This window comes from Colletes gigas, unplaced genomic scaffold (assembly GCF_013123115.1).
Source record: "Colletes gigas isolate AHSC1104 unplaced genomic scaffold, ASM1312311v1 Colletes_gigas_Sc00004, whole genome shotgun sequence".
Classification (NCBI taxonomy): Eukaryota; Metazoa; Arthropoda; class Insecta; order Hymenoptera; family Colletidae; genus Colletes; species Colletes gigas.
The window spans coordinates 10,483,269-10,502,798 of NW_025106633.1; the positions used below are offsets into that span (position 1 = coordinate 10,483,269).

At 46.7% G+C, this 19,530-nt stretch overlaps 2 protein-coding genes and 1 non-coding gene across 3 annotated transcripts; all 3 read left to right on the plus strand.

The window, feature by feature from the left end:
- Window positions 1-411: 411 nt before the first annotated feature.
- On the plus strand, window positions 412-16,495 carry LOC122405311 (ETS translocation variant 1-like). Its single transcript, XM_043409960.1, has 10 exons — window positions 412-462; window positions 3,672-3,786; window positions 6,105-6,158; window positions 7,584-7,643; window positions 9,741-9,885; window positions 9,998-10,137; window positions 13,555-13,585; window positions 13,670-14,129; window positions 14,656-14,989; window positions 15,195-16,495. Exons 1-10 carry the CDS (start codon window positions 412-414, stop codon window positions 15,608-15,610), a joined length of 1,806 nt encoding a protein of 601 aa, XP_043265895.1. The 3' UTR covers window positions 15,611-16,495.
- Trnak-uuu lies at window positions 6,235-6,307 on the plus strand. The gene has a single exon. It is a non-coding gene; the product is annotated as a tRNA-Lys (tRNA).
- A 494-nt stretch (window positions 16,496-16,989) lies between the features above and the next one.
- Window positions 16,990-19,513, plus strand: LOC122405496. The gene is made up of 4 exons (XM_043410295.1): window positions 16,990-17,222; window positions 17,750-18,095; window positions 18,181-18,975; window positions 19,084-19,513. Exons 2-4 carry the CDS (start codon window positions 17,752-17,754, stop codon window positions 19,352-19,354), a joined length of 1,410 nt encoding a protein of 469 aa, XP_043266230.1. The 5' UTR covers window positions 16,990-17,222; window positions 17,750-17,751; the 3' UTR covers window positions 19,355-19,513.
- Window positions 19,514-19,530: the final 17 nt, after the last annotated feature.

The following is a 19,530-nucleotide window of genomic DNA, read 5'->3' on the forward strand; positions in this document are numbered from 1 at the left end:
CCCGAAGAGGAGTTTTCGTAGGTGTTCTCGAAGCAGAAAGCTTCGTAGGACGAGAGAAGGTCACCAATGATTTCGAGGCTCCGCCTACCAAGCAGGGGTTGGAAGCAACCCCTAGCCAGGATAGCCCGCGCAGGGCTGAATTCTATATCACGTTGTGGGCGTAGACGTACCGTAGACACAACCCCCGATGCATACACCCATACAACCTGTCTTTTCACCGTTCACCGAGATCAAATCACTCGTCTCAGTCCTATCTTTGATCTTTTCGGTGCAACAACGTGGCCTCGATAACACGACCGACAGCTCTATGTGTTTTCGTTCGGATTGTTAGCTGTGTCGTTTCCGTGATACGCGATTAAGAACCTTTTCGGGGCAAGGGAACGGCGGAGGAGAGTCGGAGATTTGACGAGAATGAATCAGGATCAAGAGGTGCCCGCGACAGTTACAGACTTGGCCAGTCTGGTAAGTCGAACAAAAATTTCATATTTTATCGTTGTATTTTGTTGTCTCGTGGCTGTTGGTGCATTCAAACGAATTATAGATAAATGTATCTATGTGGGGTTGCTGGTAGTACGGGTGTACGTATACGCGGGCATAAGATTAAATCCGGTCCGTATCCACCGGTTTGGATAAAATTGTTTGCTTGGTATGTACATAGGTGTGAGGCTCGACGTACCGTAATCCAGTAAATTTCGTAATCGATCGATCGAACGATACGCTATGGTATATAAAGAGGAAACGATACTAAAAATTATGTAATCGAAATCGAAAGATAAGGTGTCGGGCTATGAATCGGAATATGAAAATTGTAATCTCGGGATGTAAGACGGGAGATCGCGTCGCTGGTATTAGATGTTTCGTAAAATGAAACGGTATACATAGTTGTATAGATTGCGTAGAAAGGAGTTTGGCCGGGGTGGCGCGGTGCGATGGTACTCGAGTGGTACTCGTGTCCGCTTTAGTCTCGATCAGAATGCAAACTGACAATGAGTAGAATGCGTGGGGATACCGATAGCAAAGCAACGTATGTATAATGTACTGGTCGCGCGATGATCCGATCGAGTGTCGAATTGCTGCGGCACGCGGCACGCGTCACGCGTCACGCGTCACCACGCTCCGATGGATCGTGGATCGTGGATCGTGTCCCACGGGTGCCATGCACCCACCCCTTTTCTGCCCTCTAAACACGTAATTGTCGGGACCGGTTGCCACCGGTTGCCACCGGTTGCCACCGGTCGCCACCGGTCGCCACCCTCTTTGTGACTCGTGCCAGGACCGCGGAAACCTTGGTACGCGTACGTAGGGATACGCGATATAAGGGAGCCGTGCGGTCCGGATGCCCGACGGACACCCCTTCTCGACATACGATGCGACCGATTCTGTTCGCGGAAACGCTTCCGAGATTTATGTTTGCTCGTTCGAAACAATCATTCGATATTCACGGACGATCCGGCCCCGATGATGGTTAATTTACTGTCCCCCATCGGTAGTAGCATACGTTGCCGCTCGAGTTTCCCATGATTAGGGCTCCCTCCCTCTGTTGGCCAACAATACTCGAACCTTTTACCTTTTACCTGGAACCGACGCGTTCGTAATTGGTTAGTTGAAAGAGGTTCTTTCTTATTTCTGGTCGACTAAAAAAGTCTCTTTACGGCGATATCAAGGGTCGCGAGGCGACTGCGACACGGCGACGCGACGGCATGGCAGCCAGCAAGAGCAATTAGCAGATAGATTCGCTCTGATCGGGACCATCGTCTTGTCATCTGGTATTGTTCGTTCGTATTCCGACGACTCGGAACAGTAATTCATTGTTTTCGCACCCTCCGTGCAACCCATCGGCCGAAAGAGAAAAAAAGGGACAGACTTTCTTCTCGAAGCGGCATCGCGTCGCCTGGCCTGGCCTGGCCTGGCCTGGCCTGGCCTGGCCTAGCTTAGGTCTGGCCTTTCTGGCTCTTCTAATTGATCAAATTGGACGAGACCAGTCGCTGTCGAGATCGAACGATCGCGTTGTTTCTCGCTCCCTAAAACGCGCGTCCGTACTTTGAGATTAAAATATTTATTCCCGATCGCGACGAGATTCACCGTCGGAAAAGGGATTCTCTTTGGAACGTGTTGTCTGCTCGATGACTTTATTATAAACCGAACCAAAGTGCGCAATTACGAGGGTGGTGTACGAGGGGAATTGGGCCGACGACCGACCCCTCGTAGCATCATCAGAAACGATGGGGCGTTCCTCCCCCCGGGTCGGTTCCCTGGGTATCTCGTTTTCACTAGGTAGAAAAACGTACTCGTTCGTTTGTTCGTACATGACACGCGTACCCTCAACGATCCACTTACTCACAGTGCGCGTCTTTTATATGGAAACGCATTCTCGATAGGAAAAGTCACGGGACCCCGAGAGAGAAAGTTAAACGGCACGCGACCATGTTTGCACGTTTTCCTTACGAGTCGTTGGTTCGCGAACGCGCACGATTAACTACATCACGATCGAGGGACTCGCTCTTAACAAACGATTTCATCGAAATCGTACCAGCGAGAGTCAACGAACCTATTTCAATCATAAATTCATTATTTCTAGAAATATTTATCACCGACTACAGTTTTCAGAGTCCAAGCTGAACAAGCTTTACTTGGTACATTTCTTACATACTACTCCACGCACACTGATACTCCACGACCGGTACGAAAATGTTTTATTGCGGTTAGAATCGTGCAAGTAATTTTCGAATAAACGACACGAGATACGTTTTCGATCCGTTATTTAACGGCGTCGCGGCAGCAAATACCTTCTCGTATCGCGTTCCCGTGATTAAAGATCGAACGTAATATCGGAGAATGTAATTAAAATTCATATTAGAGGGCACAGCCTGTGGATTACGAGTGCCGAGCCATCCCAGGGACTAATTATAAATGACTATTAATTGCAATCAGAGGAGAATCTGGGGACGAAGCAAGGAACGTGAGAGCGGACCGGCCGAGCCAGCAGCCGCGAAGCTGTGGAAAAGGAAGTCGATCGCGTCTTCGTAAACGATAATATCCTGGCGAATTAAATAAAAAAGAAAAAAAAAAAAGAAACGCCGAGCTGATGGCGATAAACCGATAAAACGGTTAAAAGGATTTTAAACGAGCATCGTTTATAAATTTTGTTGTTTAAATAAATTGATTATCGGTATGGCGGTATGGTTTTTGAAGTAGGAGCGATCGCCGGCACAGACCGCAGCGAAACTTGCTAAAGGAAAAGCAGACGGCTCGGCTCGGCGCGGCGCGGCGCGGCGCGGCGCGACGACACGGCGTTATTGGAATTTCCAAAACCGGTAACCGACTTTACCACTAGATTGCTCCGCAAGGAGGAAACCATCCAATCGTTCACCGGATGTCCTCCTTGCCTCCTCTCTCGCGCGGTCCTCTACACTCTATCCCTTTCTTTCTCATTGTGACGCGGTGTTGGCTGCTTTCGTTTTAAATCTTGTTCCTCGCTAGCTACCTACTCCTTTCACCAACACCTTTCTCCTCTCTGCCTTGCGATTCTCTTCCTTCAATCTCCTTCTTTTGCCAAACGAAACAGATGGAACGTTTAAAGTTCTTGGAACGATATCATCTTTGAAATTCTATCTACATACATATGTATATTTCCAGTGTTCGTTAACGAGGCTATCTACGTGTCTTTTCAGCCCAGCGAAGAGTTCAACAGGCTGAACGAGCCGCTTCAAACGGTCGCTTCAGGATATTGTCCTGTTAATTATTCGGTGGCTCAGCAGACTAGCAGCGAGGAGAAGCTACAATCCGGTGAGTAACCCAGACGCGAGTCCCGAATTCTCCGATCTTTCTTATCAGTTTTAAGTTACGGCTTGTCCGACCAGTTCTCTCGCAACAATCGACATCCAAGAGAAAGTTGCGCGACGCGAAGGGTGGGCCCGGTCCGTTTAGACCACCCGTCTACCCGCGATCGCGATTTTCAAGCTCTTTGATACGATGTTGCTTGGAAACATCGGCTCTCTGCCGTCACACGAACTCTGCGTCTTCCTTCTAAACGCGTACACGCGTCGATTCTATACAAACTACACAGTGTGTGTGTGTGTGTGTGTGTGCGCGTGTGAGAGAGAGAAGAGTATAAGGGTGAAGGAGAGAGAGAAAGAGAAACCAAGCCACCGCAGCACGTCTTGAAGCACGTGCTGAATGTACGCGAACTGTGTACGTACTACGGCAGCGAAGAGAAACCAACCCCCTGAAGTGAGCCTGTCACTGGCAGGCAGCCAGCCAGGCGAGTCAATATCTTTATATAGTCGCATCAAGAACGATATTATTTTCTACGGGTCGTGGGTGCAATTACGTTTCGAGACCGCGCAAAACGATCTGAAAGTTTTAAACGTGTCGTTGACTCGTTGACGCTTATCGAAAACCTACCTTTGCCAGACGTTTCGTACGCTCTTAAACTTGCTCAGAGAAGAGCAATTCGACTCTGTAGAGTATTCGAGCATAAACAGGCACGCGAACGAAGGAATTCGATGCGGTCTGTTGGTCGACTTGTCCGATCGGTATCGGCAGTTCTACTTAACCTTGACCCAGAAATCCGACGGCAGGCACGGCGAGAAGCCTCAGGATGAATTCAATAAGCAAGGTATTATCGGCGCAAAGAGCCCCATGGGGTAGTCGATGCCGGCTGTGTACCCCCATAGGATTCGTAACCACCCTACCGGCGTCTGGGCACAGTGATTGACACTTTATATCTAACATTGGCATGCCGTGCTGTGAACCGCCAGTCAGGATGGACCGCCTCCACCTAACTCAATCAATGCCTATAATGGTGCAATTTCTCAGTCGTAATCGTGTTACCCCCTACCACCGTCCTCACCATCCACTTTTCGGTGACGATTCACCCTGAAGAAATATCGAAACGTCGACGCGCTTCCAACTTGTTTCTTTCTTTTTTCTTTTCTTACTTTTGATCCTTGAACGTTCTTTTCATCGCGTACAACTACCATTTCCTCGCGGAGGAAAAGACGTAGCTTAGATTTTTAATAATATTTCAATGTGCCCTTTACAATTTCACACGTGATAGAGAAGCTAGCGTGTTTAGCCGACCACGGAGTAGCCTTCGACGATGAAACCATTATCATCCACGAGGCGAAGAAAATCGAATCGTCGATTCGTCAGGCAGGATTGTAACCGAGAAGAAAACGTGGTTATAGACAAGTGGCTACCCGTGGCGAATCCTAGTGGCCCATTAAACGGACCCCCCATGCAGCCCAGATATTTCTATCGCGTTCTTACGCGTATCAAGTTCGAAGGGGTTCTTTTTCCCATTGTTATTTCTTAGTTACCCCGAATTCTCGAATCTTATTATATGTATATCAGTGGGGCATCGCGTCAACGTATTTCTGTTAGATAATCGATGCGTTCGTTGCAATCGATACGTTAGCGTAAACATATTTTTAGCGTGTTATAGTTTTATAGTTGGCCAGAGGGACTAAGCATAGCCATATGCGAAATACTCTCGTTCGTTCTCTTGATATCTTGTGCGTGTTTGAGTGACGATAGGTTTGCATGGGTCCAGTCGGACAAACGACCCGATGCGACGGATCCCCAAGGATCCGACCACGGAGTAACGAAGGCAGCTAGCCTTTTGGTAACAGGACTCTTGCGACGAATTCCGCGTCGGTTGTACAAGGTGTTCGGTCATCCCTGGGAAAAATTTTCATCGGAGATTCTGGAGAGAAAAATAAGACGAAAACCAAGAATACCAATTCGTTGATTCAGGCTTCGTTGAAAAGTTATTAACGTTTAGAGTTCTGCCTCTAAATCTCTGGCCACACATTGGATTTGCGGTAAAGAATTTATTTCTTGAAAATGCGTAGGATTTTGTGGGTATGTCTAATTCACCAAAAATGATTGTAATTTACCCCCGCAAACGAAAATAATTTTTCTATATCGATTTGAAATTTTTTAATTTCGCCGAAAAATTTGTCCACCTTTTATTATAGTTATTCGGATAAACCATTCCTGGGATATAAAGCGATACAGTGGTCGATATTTGTACGTATTTTCTAGGAAGGACGTATGTGAAATATACGTGAACGTACAAACGAACGTGAATTTGATTTCAGAGAGCGGAATATACTCCGGCCAGGAATTCAGACAGGAGCCTTGGCTTCAAGACGGTGAGTAACGTTTAACGAAAGAATAAATCGTAGATGTAGAATTATTAAATAGATTTCGAGAGCGAATTTAATAGTTGCCCGGATAGCTCAGTCGGTAGAGCATCAGACTTTTAATCTGAGGGTCCAGGGTTCGAGTCCCTGTTCGGGCGGTTTTTTTTTTTTCTTCCACTTCATTTTATTCCCGTTTTATCATATCGATCTTATCAAAAGTCGTAAAGATAGTAAAGCGCTGGATTATTTTTTCCTCGTTAAAATTGTCGATCTACGCGTGGATAAGAAAGACCAACGACGCGACGCGTTCTATGATTTAAAACGCCTAATTTATCGATCGATTAACAATTAATCGCAACACACGCTTAAATATCGTTTCTCGAAAAATTCGAAGGAAACATCGATCGAGTCGTAAAGCTAGTACCGAACTGTTGGTAAATCTTCCTCGAAGATGATTAGTTACAGCGTGGTCGTCGGTCTACCTCTCGGAACATTAATTTTAATTAGTTTTACGAACCGTGATGTAATGCACGATAAATGCATTGTACTAATAAAGATAACGAGGGGGTATAGAAGGACGAGCCTTTGAAAAATTCATAGCCAGCCCGGTGGGGGGTACGGGACCGTAGATAATCGTTATTTATTAGTTTCAGAGTCGTGCAGATTTTTATCCGTATAACAAACAACGAATAATACTTTGTTCGAACAAACGTTTACTCGTAAGTTAAAGAAAAACATTTATTTGGATAAAACTTTCTTCGTAACTCGAATGTGATATTCGTTTGTAACGTAAACGAGAAAACAATATGTACATATGTACGTATGTACTACGTTTCGTACGCACGCGAGTATTTGCAATGCGTGTGTGTGTATGTGAAATATCGTAGGTAAGTGGTATTTGTGTGCTGTATCGTGAGGTTTATCCGCATATTCTGTTATTATAATAATCAGACTTGTTTAATGCGGCTTTGTTATGAATTATTTACACAAATATGTAACGTACGGAACAGGTTTATTTTAAATACTGTTTTTAAATGTTACTACGCATAAAAGGTTTTCTCAGACTACTTGTTACTACTTTTTGGTAAATTAATTCCACATCGGAGACGAGACGCGTCGCTGAGAGAAATTGATGAAACAATATCATCTTAGTTCCGAGTTGTGCTAACAAAAGTTTTATCCGGATAGAAGTTTATTCGTCACCGATACCGATTATTCGTACAAAACCGTTTTCTTTTATTCGAAATTGTTCGTACACGATTAACAAAGTTTCCAACGGCGCGATCGAATGTTTGCGTCGGACGCTCTTTCCTCGGAACTTTACCTCGTCCGTTAATTGTAATTTTGTATACGACGACCTCCTACGCCTCGATGATGACGTTTACTTTGCCAGGCTAGCTAGCAAAGGTAGATAAGATTGCATTTTGGTTACAGGTAGCAGTTGCGAGACAGAGGACAGCGAGCAATACGTGCCGGAGTTTCATCGGATGTCAAGTTAGTTGACAAATTTCACACATATGTATATATGTGTGTGTGTGTGTGTAGATATGTAGGTAGATAGATTGGTCGTGCTCGTACGCAACATCTCGAGATTCCTAATTGCCACGTTCCGATAAAATCGAGTAGAGGCGCACACGGAAGTCAATCAACATAGGAATAGGAGAACGTTCCGTTGCACGGAAATGTATCGTGCATGCAATTTAATCCCAAGGTGGAAAGAAGTTGACTAGAATCTGCGCGACGAGGAATTCCGGGATTTTCATTCGGGGACCGTGTTGCATCTTATTGTTAGCTTCGAATCTCCGATAACGCGTTTACTTGTAGAAATACGGGCTCGTCGAACAGGGGTAAAAACAACGAAACATATTGGAAAGCGGTCTTTTTGCTTCGCTCGTCCGACAATGAAATTTCGTTCCGATTGGCGAGAGCAATATCGAGACTTTATTAAAAAAGGTAATAAACTGCCCGGGGCTGGTGTTTTTAAAGCGGCAATATCACGTTACACGGGGAAGCACTTTATATTAAGTCCGAAGGCTTTTTTTCCTATCCCCTTCGTCGAACCTCGGTTGATTATCGTCTCTCGACTCGCCTTACCGCCTTACCGCCTTACCGCTTTACCGATACAAGTCGCGTCGCTCCTTCATAGAGCAACGGAGCTCGATATCGCGCCAGTAATGTTGGTTTTCACGAGATTCTCCAAGATTTTGTAAATCCGTCCGGCACTGTATGGCGAAACTGGCAAATATTTCGATACTCCTGGAATAGAGATGGGGGTAAACGGCCAGAGGGTACGACGGATAATGTCTATATGCTCACTTACACACGCATCTTTCTCTCGTCGTACATGCGTTGGTTCGATAAAGAAATTTTCTGTTGGTAATAATAATGCGATCCCGGTTGGAAAATTATTCGGAAATGTAAAATAAAATATTCCCGCGGTGGAGAAAATTACAAGACACCTACGAGACTGTTTACTTTCACATAATCTAATATTGTAATCGAGCATTCGAAGGTATACATTGTATCGGCATGTTCCATTTCGGTCTGTCTTTATCGATCGAACGTAGAAACAGAGTTTGGCTGAAAAATCCTGAATAGAAAAGCTCCATTAATGTTCGGATTGCGAATCGACGTGTAATTACGGATCATCGAACGTTCCATGTAGATTATCGCGGTTCGAAGTAAAATTTGCTCGTTGATCGGTTAATTTTATTCGGAGTGGTGCTCGCAATCGTCTGGTTTGGCCGCGTAACGCGTAAACATTCGGAACGTGCCCTGTCCGAGGTAAACACGTTCATCGGCGGCGGCGGCGGCGGCGGCGGCGGCGGCGGACCAACGTTTACCAATAAACGTTTATTCGAGGCATTGTTTGCCGGATGTTGTTACGTTCGGTATATCGGTGTAACGGTAGGGGGAAAAAGACTGGGAATCGTACGATACCGAATTTATTTCTTTTGATTTTTCTCTGGTCGCGGTTAGAAAACGTTGGTCCGTATCGTGAACGAGAAACACGGTGTCCGCGATCGAGAAGGAAAATCGTTGAAAGTAGCCGAGTACCTATGTATCTCGGCGGTCTCTTTGGGAGATAAAATTAAAAGCGGTACGAATCCGTAGGTTTGTTACGGTGTAATCGAATCGGCACGATGGTCGCGCGATGGTCGCGCGATGCTTCTCCCGTAGCAAGCAAACTTCCGATGTTTGTAAATAGAATGATTGCTCGAGGCCTCTGACTTATGCTTCCCACGGCCAAAGTCTGTTTGATTTATCGGGGGCGCACCCTCGGCTCGCTCGTCGACGGTCCCATTAGAACCGAACTCATCCCCCACGTGCCGTTGCAACGATGCGCTTAGCCCCGAGTAGCCTCGCGTCGCTCTTTCCTTCCGCTTAGACACGCGCCAGACGCGATCGAGAGTCATCTTCTCTCGAAGAAACCTTCCGATCCTCGATCGTACGCTCTGGGGGGTCAGTCCTCTCGATCGTTAACAACATCGATAGTTTTCCGCGTTAGGAAAAGATACCAGCCGAGTGTGTCCCGTCCTTTCTTCCTTTCCTTGTAAACAATAGAAAACGGAACTCGATCTGTTTCCTTAGATGCCAGCGTAAAACAGGAATCTGGAAACTGTAGGAGAATCAACGACACCGATTACAGGCAGTATCAAGCATCGGTTGGTCATTCGCACGGTCAAGGCACCACCTTCCTCGATCTTGATCCGGACAGTCGTACGATCTGCTTCGGGTAAGCGAGACGAAACTTTGCATTTTGAAACTTTGATTGATTTTCAGTCTATCGTTGGTCTTTTTAAACAATAATCGTTATCGTCCGTGTCGTTTACGGGTATTTTGCGCAGAAACAACAAACTGAATTCCCGAACGAACGACACCACGAAGAGCATCACCGTGAAGGAAGAACCGACGGACAGAGGATACGGGGAACCGATTCCCGTAACTAGCGTACCCGCGTCGTCGATGTCTCAGGACAACCGAACCAGTAAGAGATACTATTTAATAGTTCATCGATTGGTAGTAACCTAGACCGAATCGTATAAATTGTATCAATTTTATCGTTAACGTCCTCCGTCGATCCGTTACGAGGAATCAAACTTTCCGATTCGGCGTTTCTTCCCTCTTCTTACACGTACACCGTGACAAATCTCTCGACAATGGATCCACGTGCCAGTGGCCGCCCGCCGCCCGCCGCCCCATAGATCCCATAAATAACTGAAGCGCATGGGGTAGTATCATCCATTAATCGAGCCCTGTCTCGAGCTCTTCTTCCGGTCTCTGTTCTTAAAATGCGCTACAGTTTGGTGTCCCAAAATCCATCGTACCTTGTACCATCGGTTGTCGTTGTTGTTCCATTATCGTTCCTAGTCGTACCGCGATTTGCTTGGAAGCAACGGGAGCCAAGAGAGACCGAGTAAGAAGAAAATTCCACAATTCGGTAGCAAGGTTCGCGACCGATGTAATGGACTCGCTTACGCGCGACTAAGTACGCGTAAGTGAATAATGTAAGAATGCTTTCAACCGGGAAGGTACGGAGAACGGCTGGTAGGATTCTGAAAAAGCTACCAAACGAACGAAAGAGCATAGAATTCTCTCCTTGGGAAGACTGCAAGTCGGCGAGCTTTCTCTCGAACGAGGAAATATTGCTGGATAGTCGACGTTCCCGAGCCATTCTAGCCCCACTATTTATTAACGATTCGATCGAAACGTCCTCGCATTTAATTATCGATCGATCCGGTAAATCTGCTACGCAGCGTTTGACTTTTTACGGATTATCGGGCCATTACCTAATAGAATTGGTCGGTTTAAGGTAGACGTCGCGTAGCACGATTCAACCATAAAAGGCTCGAGTCAGCGAAGGGTTTGCAAGCTCATGCTTGGTAATCCGGACCGATTAGTCTTCCCTTTATTCGCGCACATATACCGAACGAACGACGAATCCTTTAGGAACTCGGTTGCTATATTCGCTGTCTGCTCGACACCGTGCTCCGCGCCGCGCCGCTATACGCTATTTACTTTCCAAGTCACTCGGGAATTATGCTTCTACTTCTCTTGCCGTAATTCCTCCCTACCCATTAAGTCGTTTTAATTATTTACGCACAGTTCAGGTTAATAATAGGATCGTAGCTATCGTTGTTATCGATATCTCTCTACCGGCATATGGCACCGTGGATTTCCTCGCGATACACACTCGCTAAACTCATCCTCTCTATCGGATCGAATCCCATTTTCTACCAATCTTTCAACGATAGATAGCAAACGTAAAGTTTTAACGAAACGAACGAGGTATGTGTACACGTACCGTAGATAGGTAGCACACGATCGCACGCGACTACCCGCGTTCCGCTGGTCTGCTGTTAAATCGTCGACCAATATATCGGTTGGAATAGTAATAACCTGTTAATGGCTAGAGATTGGTCGCCAGCCCGCTAATTAATTCGAGCACGAGGAGGATTACGAGCGGTCCTCGTCGGCTAGTTATGGCGGTCGTCGCGTTTGCATGGAAATTCCAACACGCGAACAAGTTGCCGCGTCTCTCAAACAACTTGTACGGTCAACTCGTCTTTAATTCGAACTTTAGGAAAAAATTTATATCACCTGTTCGTATTATTTGGTAATCCGTAAAAGGTACGAGTATCGCTACGACCAATTCTTTTACCATTTATCACCTTTTCCGTTTATCGTATCGTCAAACATACGTATTTGTATTTCGAGTTTTTACAGTACAGTTTCCTCGTACGACTCTGTGTGTGTGTGTGTGTGTATGTCTCGTTCTTGACGTACACGATAAAGACGTCGTATTATCGTTGACGATTAACTGTACGTTATGGTTTCGGTGCAGAACGCTCGTACGTTTCTATGTAAATTCGCAGAAACAAAAGAAGAGCATTTCGACGCGTCAGGTGGGTGGAAAATGGACCTTGCATTATTAACTAACTAGCTCTACTCCGGAATTTCGGGATCAGGCAGATAGATAGAGTGGTGGTCTGGGGGTGGAGAAAACAGACACGCACACACACACACACACACACACACAGAGCGAGAGAGAGATCGGGAGAGGGAAGGGTGGAGAGGGAGGAGAAGAGGGAGAGAGGACGAGGAAAGAAGGAAGCTTCTCGTCTGAGAGTGGACGAGGAGTGGAGGTCGTCCTCTTTTCCGTGCAACCCTTCTGCGCACCGCCCCTGACCAGTCCCGGCTTGAACCCTTTTCCTGCTCGGTACATCGCCACCGGTTTCATCAGCTCGCGATTAATTTTAATCTAAAACTACCCGCAAAGCCGGGTCTGGCCTCGCTTGCACGTTGAGGTCGACCCCTTTCGCCCCTCTTCGAACAGAGTGCCAGATTGGCCCGCAGATTTTAACCCTCTCCGCCTCCTCCTCCTCTTCCTCCTCCTCCTCCTCCTCCTCCTCCTCCTCCTCCAGGTCTCTGTCTGTCTGTCTCGTGTACGCGATCGTGATCCGACCAACGTTTGCCAACCAGGAAGCTAAAGCTAACTTGCCGACACGATTAACCTCGGTAACCCTTCCTGTTGATTTTCTTCCGATAGCTGTTATTTCCTATTAATGCCGCCGCGTGCATAAAAAGCGCAAGAAAAACGGCGAGCGCGGTCTGCGAACCGAATCGCGTCGCTGGACCAACGGCTCTGACAAAGATAGGCCGATCTTTTTTTGCGATTCTCCCTCTTTCTTTTATTTCTATTTTTTCTATTTTTTTAACGATACCGAATGCACGATTACTATTTAAATTATTTTTTTCCCGCTCGTATAATTACCTGCTAAGTTTAGCCGAGTCGGAACTCGTTCTCTCGTTGGTTAAAATCGGTCGGCATCGTGTTCGTCTAAACGCTACGATCAGCAACATTTTAATCGGCGAACAAAATCGAGTGGACGCATCGTGGCACGCAACGTCGCCTTCCGGCTCGATATCGGAACAGGGTTCTCAATTTTTCAATATTCCCCGTACACGACTTGGAACGTAACCGGATTACGGTTCGAGAATAGCTTTTTCGGCTCGAGGGACCACGGCATCGGTGGGATGTTGCCGCACCCCGAGAGGAGACCACCCGATTAATATACATATCGCGCGAGCTCTCCGCGGTATTTCAGGCGCTGCCGCCGCCATCCGCGAGCTTCGCCGGGCCGGCAACCCCGTGGGCTTTGAATATCAACCAATTTCCTGCCGATATTTCTGTGACGAGCACTTCACCGGCAACCGCGCGTGAGTGCAATCGCTAATACGGGGCGGCAGGCCTTTCCTCCTTTTTCACCTTTCGTGCGTCGCGTCGCGTCGCGTCGCGTCGCGATCCTGCTCGTCTTGCTCATCGATCTCTTATCCTTCTCTCGCGAGCCCCGACGCGCCTCCGTTCGCAACTCTTTTCTAAACCAGCCTTTATTTACCACAGACAACAACTTGGTTTACCAACAACAGCAGCAGCAGCAACAGCAACAGCAACAGCAACAACAACAACAACAACAACAACAACAACAACAACAGCAGCAATACGGAAGCGGAACAAGAAACGGCAGAGGTTCGCCGTCACCCAGTCGACCAGCCAGCACGTCTTCCGCAACGTCTCAGTGGCAATCGACGGTTTCAGCATCGAGCGGGGACGCTTTCTTTTCTCGGCAGGAGACCTGGAGCAGTTCGGAAGTATACGGAAAAAGAAGCGCTACACCCACGTGGACCGAACTAGGCGTTCAATTGGACGCGAGAAATTCGTCATGGGAGAGGCAGAGCAATTGTTACCAGAAGAAAGGCTCTCCGACATCTTGGAACGCAGATTATGCCGGCAAGAGGCCGTCCTCGGCGACCGGACCTTCGCCCTGGACCGAGATAACCGTTGGCTATCAACAGCAACGTCGCGGGTCCCTACAGTTATGGCAGTTCTTGGTAACCTTGCTGGACGATCCTGCGAACGCACCTTGCATTGCCTGGACCGGTCGTGGCATGGAGTTTAAATTGATCGAACCGGAAGAGGTATAAACGAACCCCCAGAAAATCGTTTCTTAACCGATCGAAAACCAACGACGCTTCCTAACGAGGATTTTATCGAAACTTGGATACTTGGTTATACTTTTTACCGATCTTAGATGCCCTTGGTTACCGTGTTCCATCTTTGCGCGAATATTCTCTTTCCCCGGATCGATACAATTACGTTTGTTCCAAGCAAACCTTTTTTAACCGTCGGAGCCAGAAACGTTCGACTCGCTATTGTCGGAGAAAATGACGTTCTTACAAAAATCCATCAGTTTTATTTTACAGCTTTGGCAAAGCCAACCAGCATATATCTCTGCATATTTTTCACATTTATCAACGGCTTCTTCTATATTATTTTGTACATTGTTTGTCGTTTCGAAGAAACTCCGGACGCTACCAAACTCAATTTTTCTTTATTGTTTTCGGTGGTCTCGATGGCAATATGTGTGTTCCGTGGTATCGCGGTCCGTCGAGGTAAACGTTAAGCAACTGGTTGGTAAAATGGTCTGTTTATCGGCTTGTTCAGGTGGCTCGCAGGTGGGGCGTTCAAAAAAATCGGCCGGCGATGAATTACGACAAACTGAGTAGATCGTTAAGGTATTATTACGAGAAAGGAATAATGCAAAAGGTGGCGGGCGAAAGATACGTCTACAAATTTGTGTGCGACCCGGAAGCGCTGTTCAATATGGCGTACGGCACCGGAGGGTCATCGAATCTTCCCGGCGAAGCACGGAACGGGGTTCGAAGTCAGTCGATATCCGGGAAAATCTCCACTACGAACGATGTCTCCGACTTGAGGGAACATCCCGCTACTGGATACGGGGACGCGGTTCTTGCTATGTACTCGAACAGTGCAGCAGGTCAGTCTTGATAAATTTCATAACCGAGCAGCAAAAGTCGTGTCTCTTTTATCGTAGAAAGAACAATCCCGATCTGTCGTCGTTTGCCTCTTTGGCCGAAATAATCTTTCTCTTGAGAAATATACATATGTAGATGGTAGATTCGAGTACTACGTAGGAAAATACGTATTCGAAAATGGAACTGATAAATTTCTCGACGCGACAGTGTACGGATCGTCCAGCTTGCACCATCTGCACCAGTACCTCGGTGGTAACGAGGGCTTCAAGACACCGCCGAACAGATATCATCCTCACTACTCGCACGAGTACAACGGAAATCATCATCACCATCCGCCATCGAGTTACGCAGAGACCTTCCTAAACTACGGCCGCTTGTCGTCACACGATGGCCCAACCGATTCGAGAAGTCTCGAATTACCGAGGATCCCGTACGGCCAGGAAACTGATAATACCAGCAGGGACCGAGAGGCGTCATCGATTTTCTACGAAGGCATGCAGAGAACGCAATTACCAGCAACTCCGGCGCTTTCGCAGCCAACGTTGCTGGACAGTGCCACCACGAGCTCAAAGATCGAGCAAACTTCGTACGCCTGCCTCGGTGTAGGGAGCTGCGTATGCTGAATTTATCCAAATTCATTCTCAAAACATTTTCTATACATATACAATGTACGATACGCGTATGCGTCGTACGTAGTCGCGACTAAATTAACTGGTCGCGCAAACACCCCGTTGTCCCGACTACCAATTATAACAACTACCGCCGAACGGTATTATGGCTACGAGTAAGTACCCTCTTAGCATCCTCGAACGACCAATTAATTTTATTTCGCCTACGGTATAGAGGACACTCGGATAACGTTGCGTGTTTCGGTCAATTCCATCATAGTTTTACACAATAAGAATTTCATTCCGTCTATAGAATTATTTTAACGAGAATCTTGGACTCTGAGCAATCGACCAACAGCATAGTACATATGTATATGGAGAACCAGTCTTACGGTTGCTGTAAACATTTTCTTCTTCAAATATTTACTGGGATTAGCAAACAACAGCCTCAGGAATTTCATCGTCGATCCTTACCGTGGACGTGATATCATCGTACTCTGAAATTATATCTATAGTCTCCGCGTGGATTGAGAAAAGTGACAATTACGAGAACCCAAGTGCTCCGTGTGTACAAGTAACCCGTATCGCTCGCACGCGACCAACATTACCTCCACGCGTTACGTCTATATCATGTAATTTTCCAACAAAGGGGGCAACGAATCGCTATTGGTATTACGCGATTGTCTGAGTATTCTCTAGGTGTATAGCGCGCTTTAGATGGAACGCGCGATTCGAACATCGACCAAGCAAGTAGGTATGTACTTACGCGTTTGTCGATGGTCGAGCGAGCTCGTAATTTAGAACGGTAGAAAATTGAACAGGCTAACGTATGGTCGAGGGTTCGCGCGACGATCGACGAACGCGAAACGCAATCGTTTGCAGCATTTCGATCGCGCGTATCATTCACCTGTAAATAGATTTCGATAATAGTTCTCGAAAAGGCGACTTGTACGATCGGACGACGACTACTTGCTAGATCGTCGTTACTAGTTGGATGCACTGTAATTTCTGTAAATAGCGAATAAATCTCTATCGGAATAGCAGTTGTATCGATTTCTCGTTTCACTCTCGTCACTAGCGTATTTAGCTTGATGTGTCAGCGACAAACGACAAACGACGATCGCGACACGTGCAACTCTACCATCGAAAGTAACAACGAGGAACGCATCGAGCGATAGTCCGACGCGAATTAGCATAAGCGATTACGCGCGCTTGACCTAGACACGTAATTCGCGAAAGATGGAAGCGCGTCGCAGGAACGTGTTAGCAGTCAGTGACGCAAGCTCGGACCATTGGACTGAGGTCGACTGCTTATTTCTGGCTCTGACACATGCTGGATATGTTTATATCGAGCCCTCTCTTTCCGTTTCACTCCTAAGTCCTCGGTTCTTCTTCTTCCACTCGCGCAGATGTCTCGTTGGTGAACACGAGCGACTCGAGTCGGATTCCGGTGATTATGCCACTGTCAGTCGCGCGCGCTCCAAACAACCAAGCTACTCTTCGATTCCATTCAAATTTAATACGGTCTACGTAATTTGCTCGTCAGAGATATAGATATCGAATCGTGCGTGTAATCGATAGTGTGATTTTATTTACATTATCCCGTAGCAAAGAAACCGACTTTCTGGTGAGTACCCATCGGCTTTGTTAGCATATTTTTTTTAACCGTTTTCAACACCCTCTGCCCTAAAAAGAGTTGCAACGATCCGCGCGTTGCTTTCGAACCTCTTTTCATCTCTTTTACCGGATCAAAGGAAACCGCGACGTTGAAACGGTGGATGCCAAATACGTGTACCACTTAACTCGCTGTCTGGCTCGTATCGATCTCTCCTCGTAACTTTTGTAATTTAGAAAGAAAGCGTAACGAGAAAATTGACACGCGGGAAACGGCCCCGGCGGCTCCGATCGAATCCAATTTATTATCCTTGCTCTTGAACATTTCGTAGAAATAAATAAACTCGTTGATTCCAATAGTTGTTTAAATGTTAATATAACCGTTGGATTTAGATTATCGAGTAACGTTCAAAGCCGTTGGAATCGTGTTTGCAGCGTAAAAGTATCGAACGAACGGGCCGCCACTTAGCGATTGGCCGTCCCGCTCTTGTCCTCGATAGAAACGAAAACTTTCTGCAATTTCAAATTACGTTCTTTCAGCGATGTCGAAAAGCAAATCAGCCGAATCTTCGGAGACCGCGATGGGTTTCAAGGACAAGCAGAAGGCTCTCGACACGTTGAAAGCTCTGGACGGTCGTGACATTAGCTACCAGTACCACGTGATCACGAGTTTCGTGAGCCGCGCCAAGAGAACGCTGCAAATCACCAGAGACCAGGAGAAACTCGCCAATTTAAACGAGGCTTTGAAAGTGTTCGAGGAGTGGTTGCTCGATTATAAAGAGAAGAATCGCGGCAAGGAGAATCTCGCTTACCTACCGATCGAGACTGTGACGGGTTTCAGGACTCTTGCCAAGAGATACGATGTCCTGGACGAACAATTCCTCAAGTAATTAACAACCGAATCTGTCGTTGCTTTCGCGACTCTTAAGAGTCTTTTAACATTAAGTTACCGGCCGTTGTGATTTTTTCAGAGCCTACAAGAAGGAAAACGGAGACTACAAATGTTTACGAACGGTTAAGGTATCGAGCGGAGGAGGAGTGACCTGGGACATCGAAAGGAATCGAAAGTTGAAGGAAATCATCGATAAGATAAAAAAAGATCACGTGCAATGGTACGAGACCGACGTTGGCAATTTCCGGGGACTACCGACCAAGGAACACGTTCAATGCATCATGTTGGGATACAGTCCGGATCCCTCCAAGCTGAAGAAGCTGATCTCAGAAATGGAAGAAAAGTTCGGTTCCGAGGACGACGACGAGGACGAGGGCGATCGGATGGAGATCGATCAAGAGGAACGCAACAAGGCCTCGAAGAGGAGCCACGAAAGTTCGAGCAACAGCGACAGCGAGGACGGAGCACCGGAAAAGAAGGTGGCGAAGCGGCAATCGACCGACACCGACACCGACACCGACGCGGACACGGACACGGATACGGACAAGGAGAAAAAAGAGGAAACCAGACTCGGTTTTAAAAATAAGGAGAAAGCGTTGCAGAGCATCGAATCGTTGAACGGCAGGGACGTAATTTATCAATACCACGCGATTGCTGGCCTGACGAAAAGAGCCGAAAGAGTTATATCGTGCACAAAGGACGAGCAAAAGATCAAGAACATGAAAGAGGCCGTCGAGGTGCTGAAAAATTGGATGACGGACTATAACGCGAACGGTCGAGCGAAGGAGAATTTAAACTACTTGGCCATCGATTTGGTACGAGGTTTCAAACCATTGGCGGATAGATACGAAATCGAAGACAACGGATTTCTCGAGTAAGTTGCCGCGTTTTCTTTTCTACCATCCGATCGGGCTTCGGAATATTTTCGTTCGATCTATCGATCTTTTCATCTCTTTTTCTCGGTCTCTTTTCTTCCCCGTAGAGCGTACGAAGATGCGGGCGGAGATTACAAGAAGCTCAGGACCGTGCAAGCTCGAAATTCGAACGTAACTTGGGACGTTGAGAGAAACAAAACGCTGAAAAGTCTATTGGAACGCATCAAGGGGAATAACAGACCGTGGTTCGAGACAGACGGTGAATTACACGGTTTGCCTACCGAGGAGCATACTCGGTGTATAATGTGGGCTTTCAGCCACGATACCGGCAAACTGAAGAAACTGCTGCCAACGCTGGCCGACAAGTTCAAGTCTTAAATGACATTATGTATCGTATAAAAGTGTACGTTTAAATTCATCGATACGATGGATGCGTTACGGATATTGGTTACTGTAACGATGCGTATAAATGAATTTTTCTTACGTTTCCGTTTAACGGCCACGTTACACGGACGATGGTATCACGAATAAAAAGTAACTTATTTTTCCATGTT

What these genes read in the sequence shown, in the direction of transcription:
- LOC122405311 (XM_043409960.1), top strand. Translation starts at nt 412, where the DNA reads ATGAATCAGGATCAAGAGGTGCCCGCGACAGTTACAGACTTGGCCAGT. An exon ending in TTACAGACTTGGCCAGTCTG is followed by an intron (nt 463 to 3,671) that starts GTAAGTCGAACA and finishes GTGTCTTTTCAG; the next exon opens with CCCAGCGAAGAGTTCAACAG. An exon ending in AGTCGTACGATCTGCTTCGG is followed by an intron (nt 9,886 to 9,997) that starts GTAAGCGAGACG and finishes TATTTTGCGCAG; the next exon opens with AAACAACAAACTGAATTCCC.
- LOC122405496 (XM_043410295.1), top strand. Translation starts at nt 17,752, where the DNA reads ATGTCGAAAAGCAAATCAGCCGAATCTTCGGAGACCGCGATGGGTTTC. An exon ending in CTGGACGAACAATTCCTCAA is followed by an intron (nt 18,096 to 18,180) that starts GTAATTAACAAC and finishes TGATTTTTTCAG; the next exon opens with AGCCTACAAGAAGGAAAACG. An exon ending in GAAGACAACGGATTTCTCGA is followed by an intron (nt 18,976 to 19,083) that starts GTAAGTTGCCGC and finishes TCTTCCCCGTAG; the next exon opens with AGCGTACGAAGATGCGGGCG.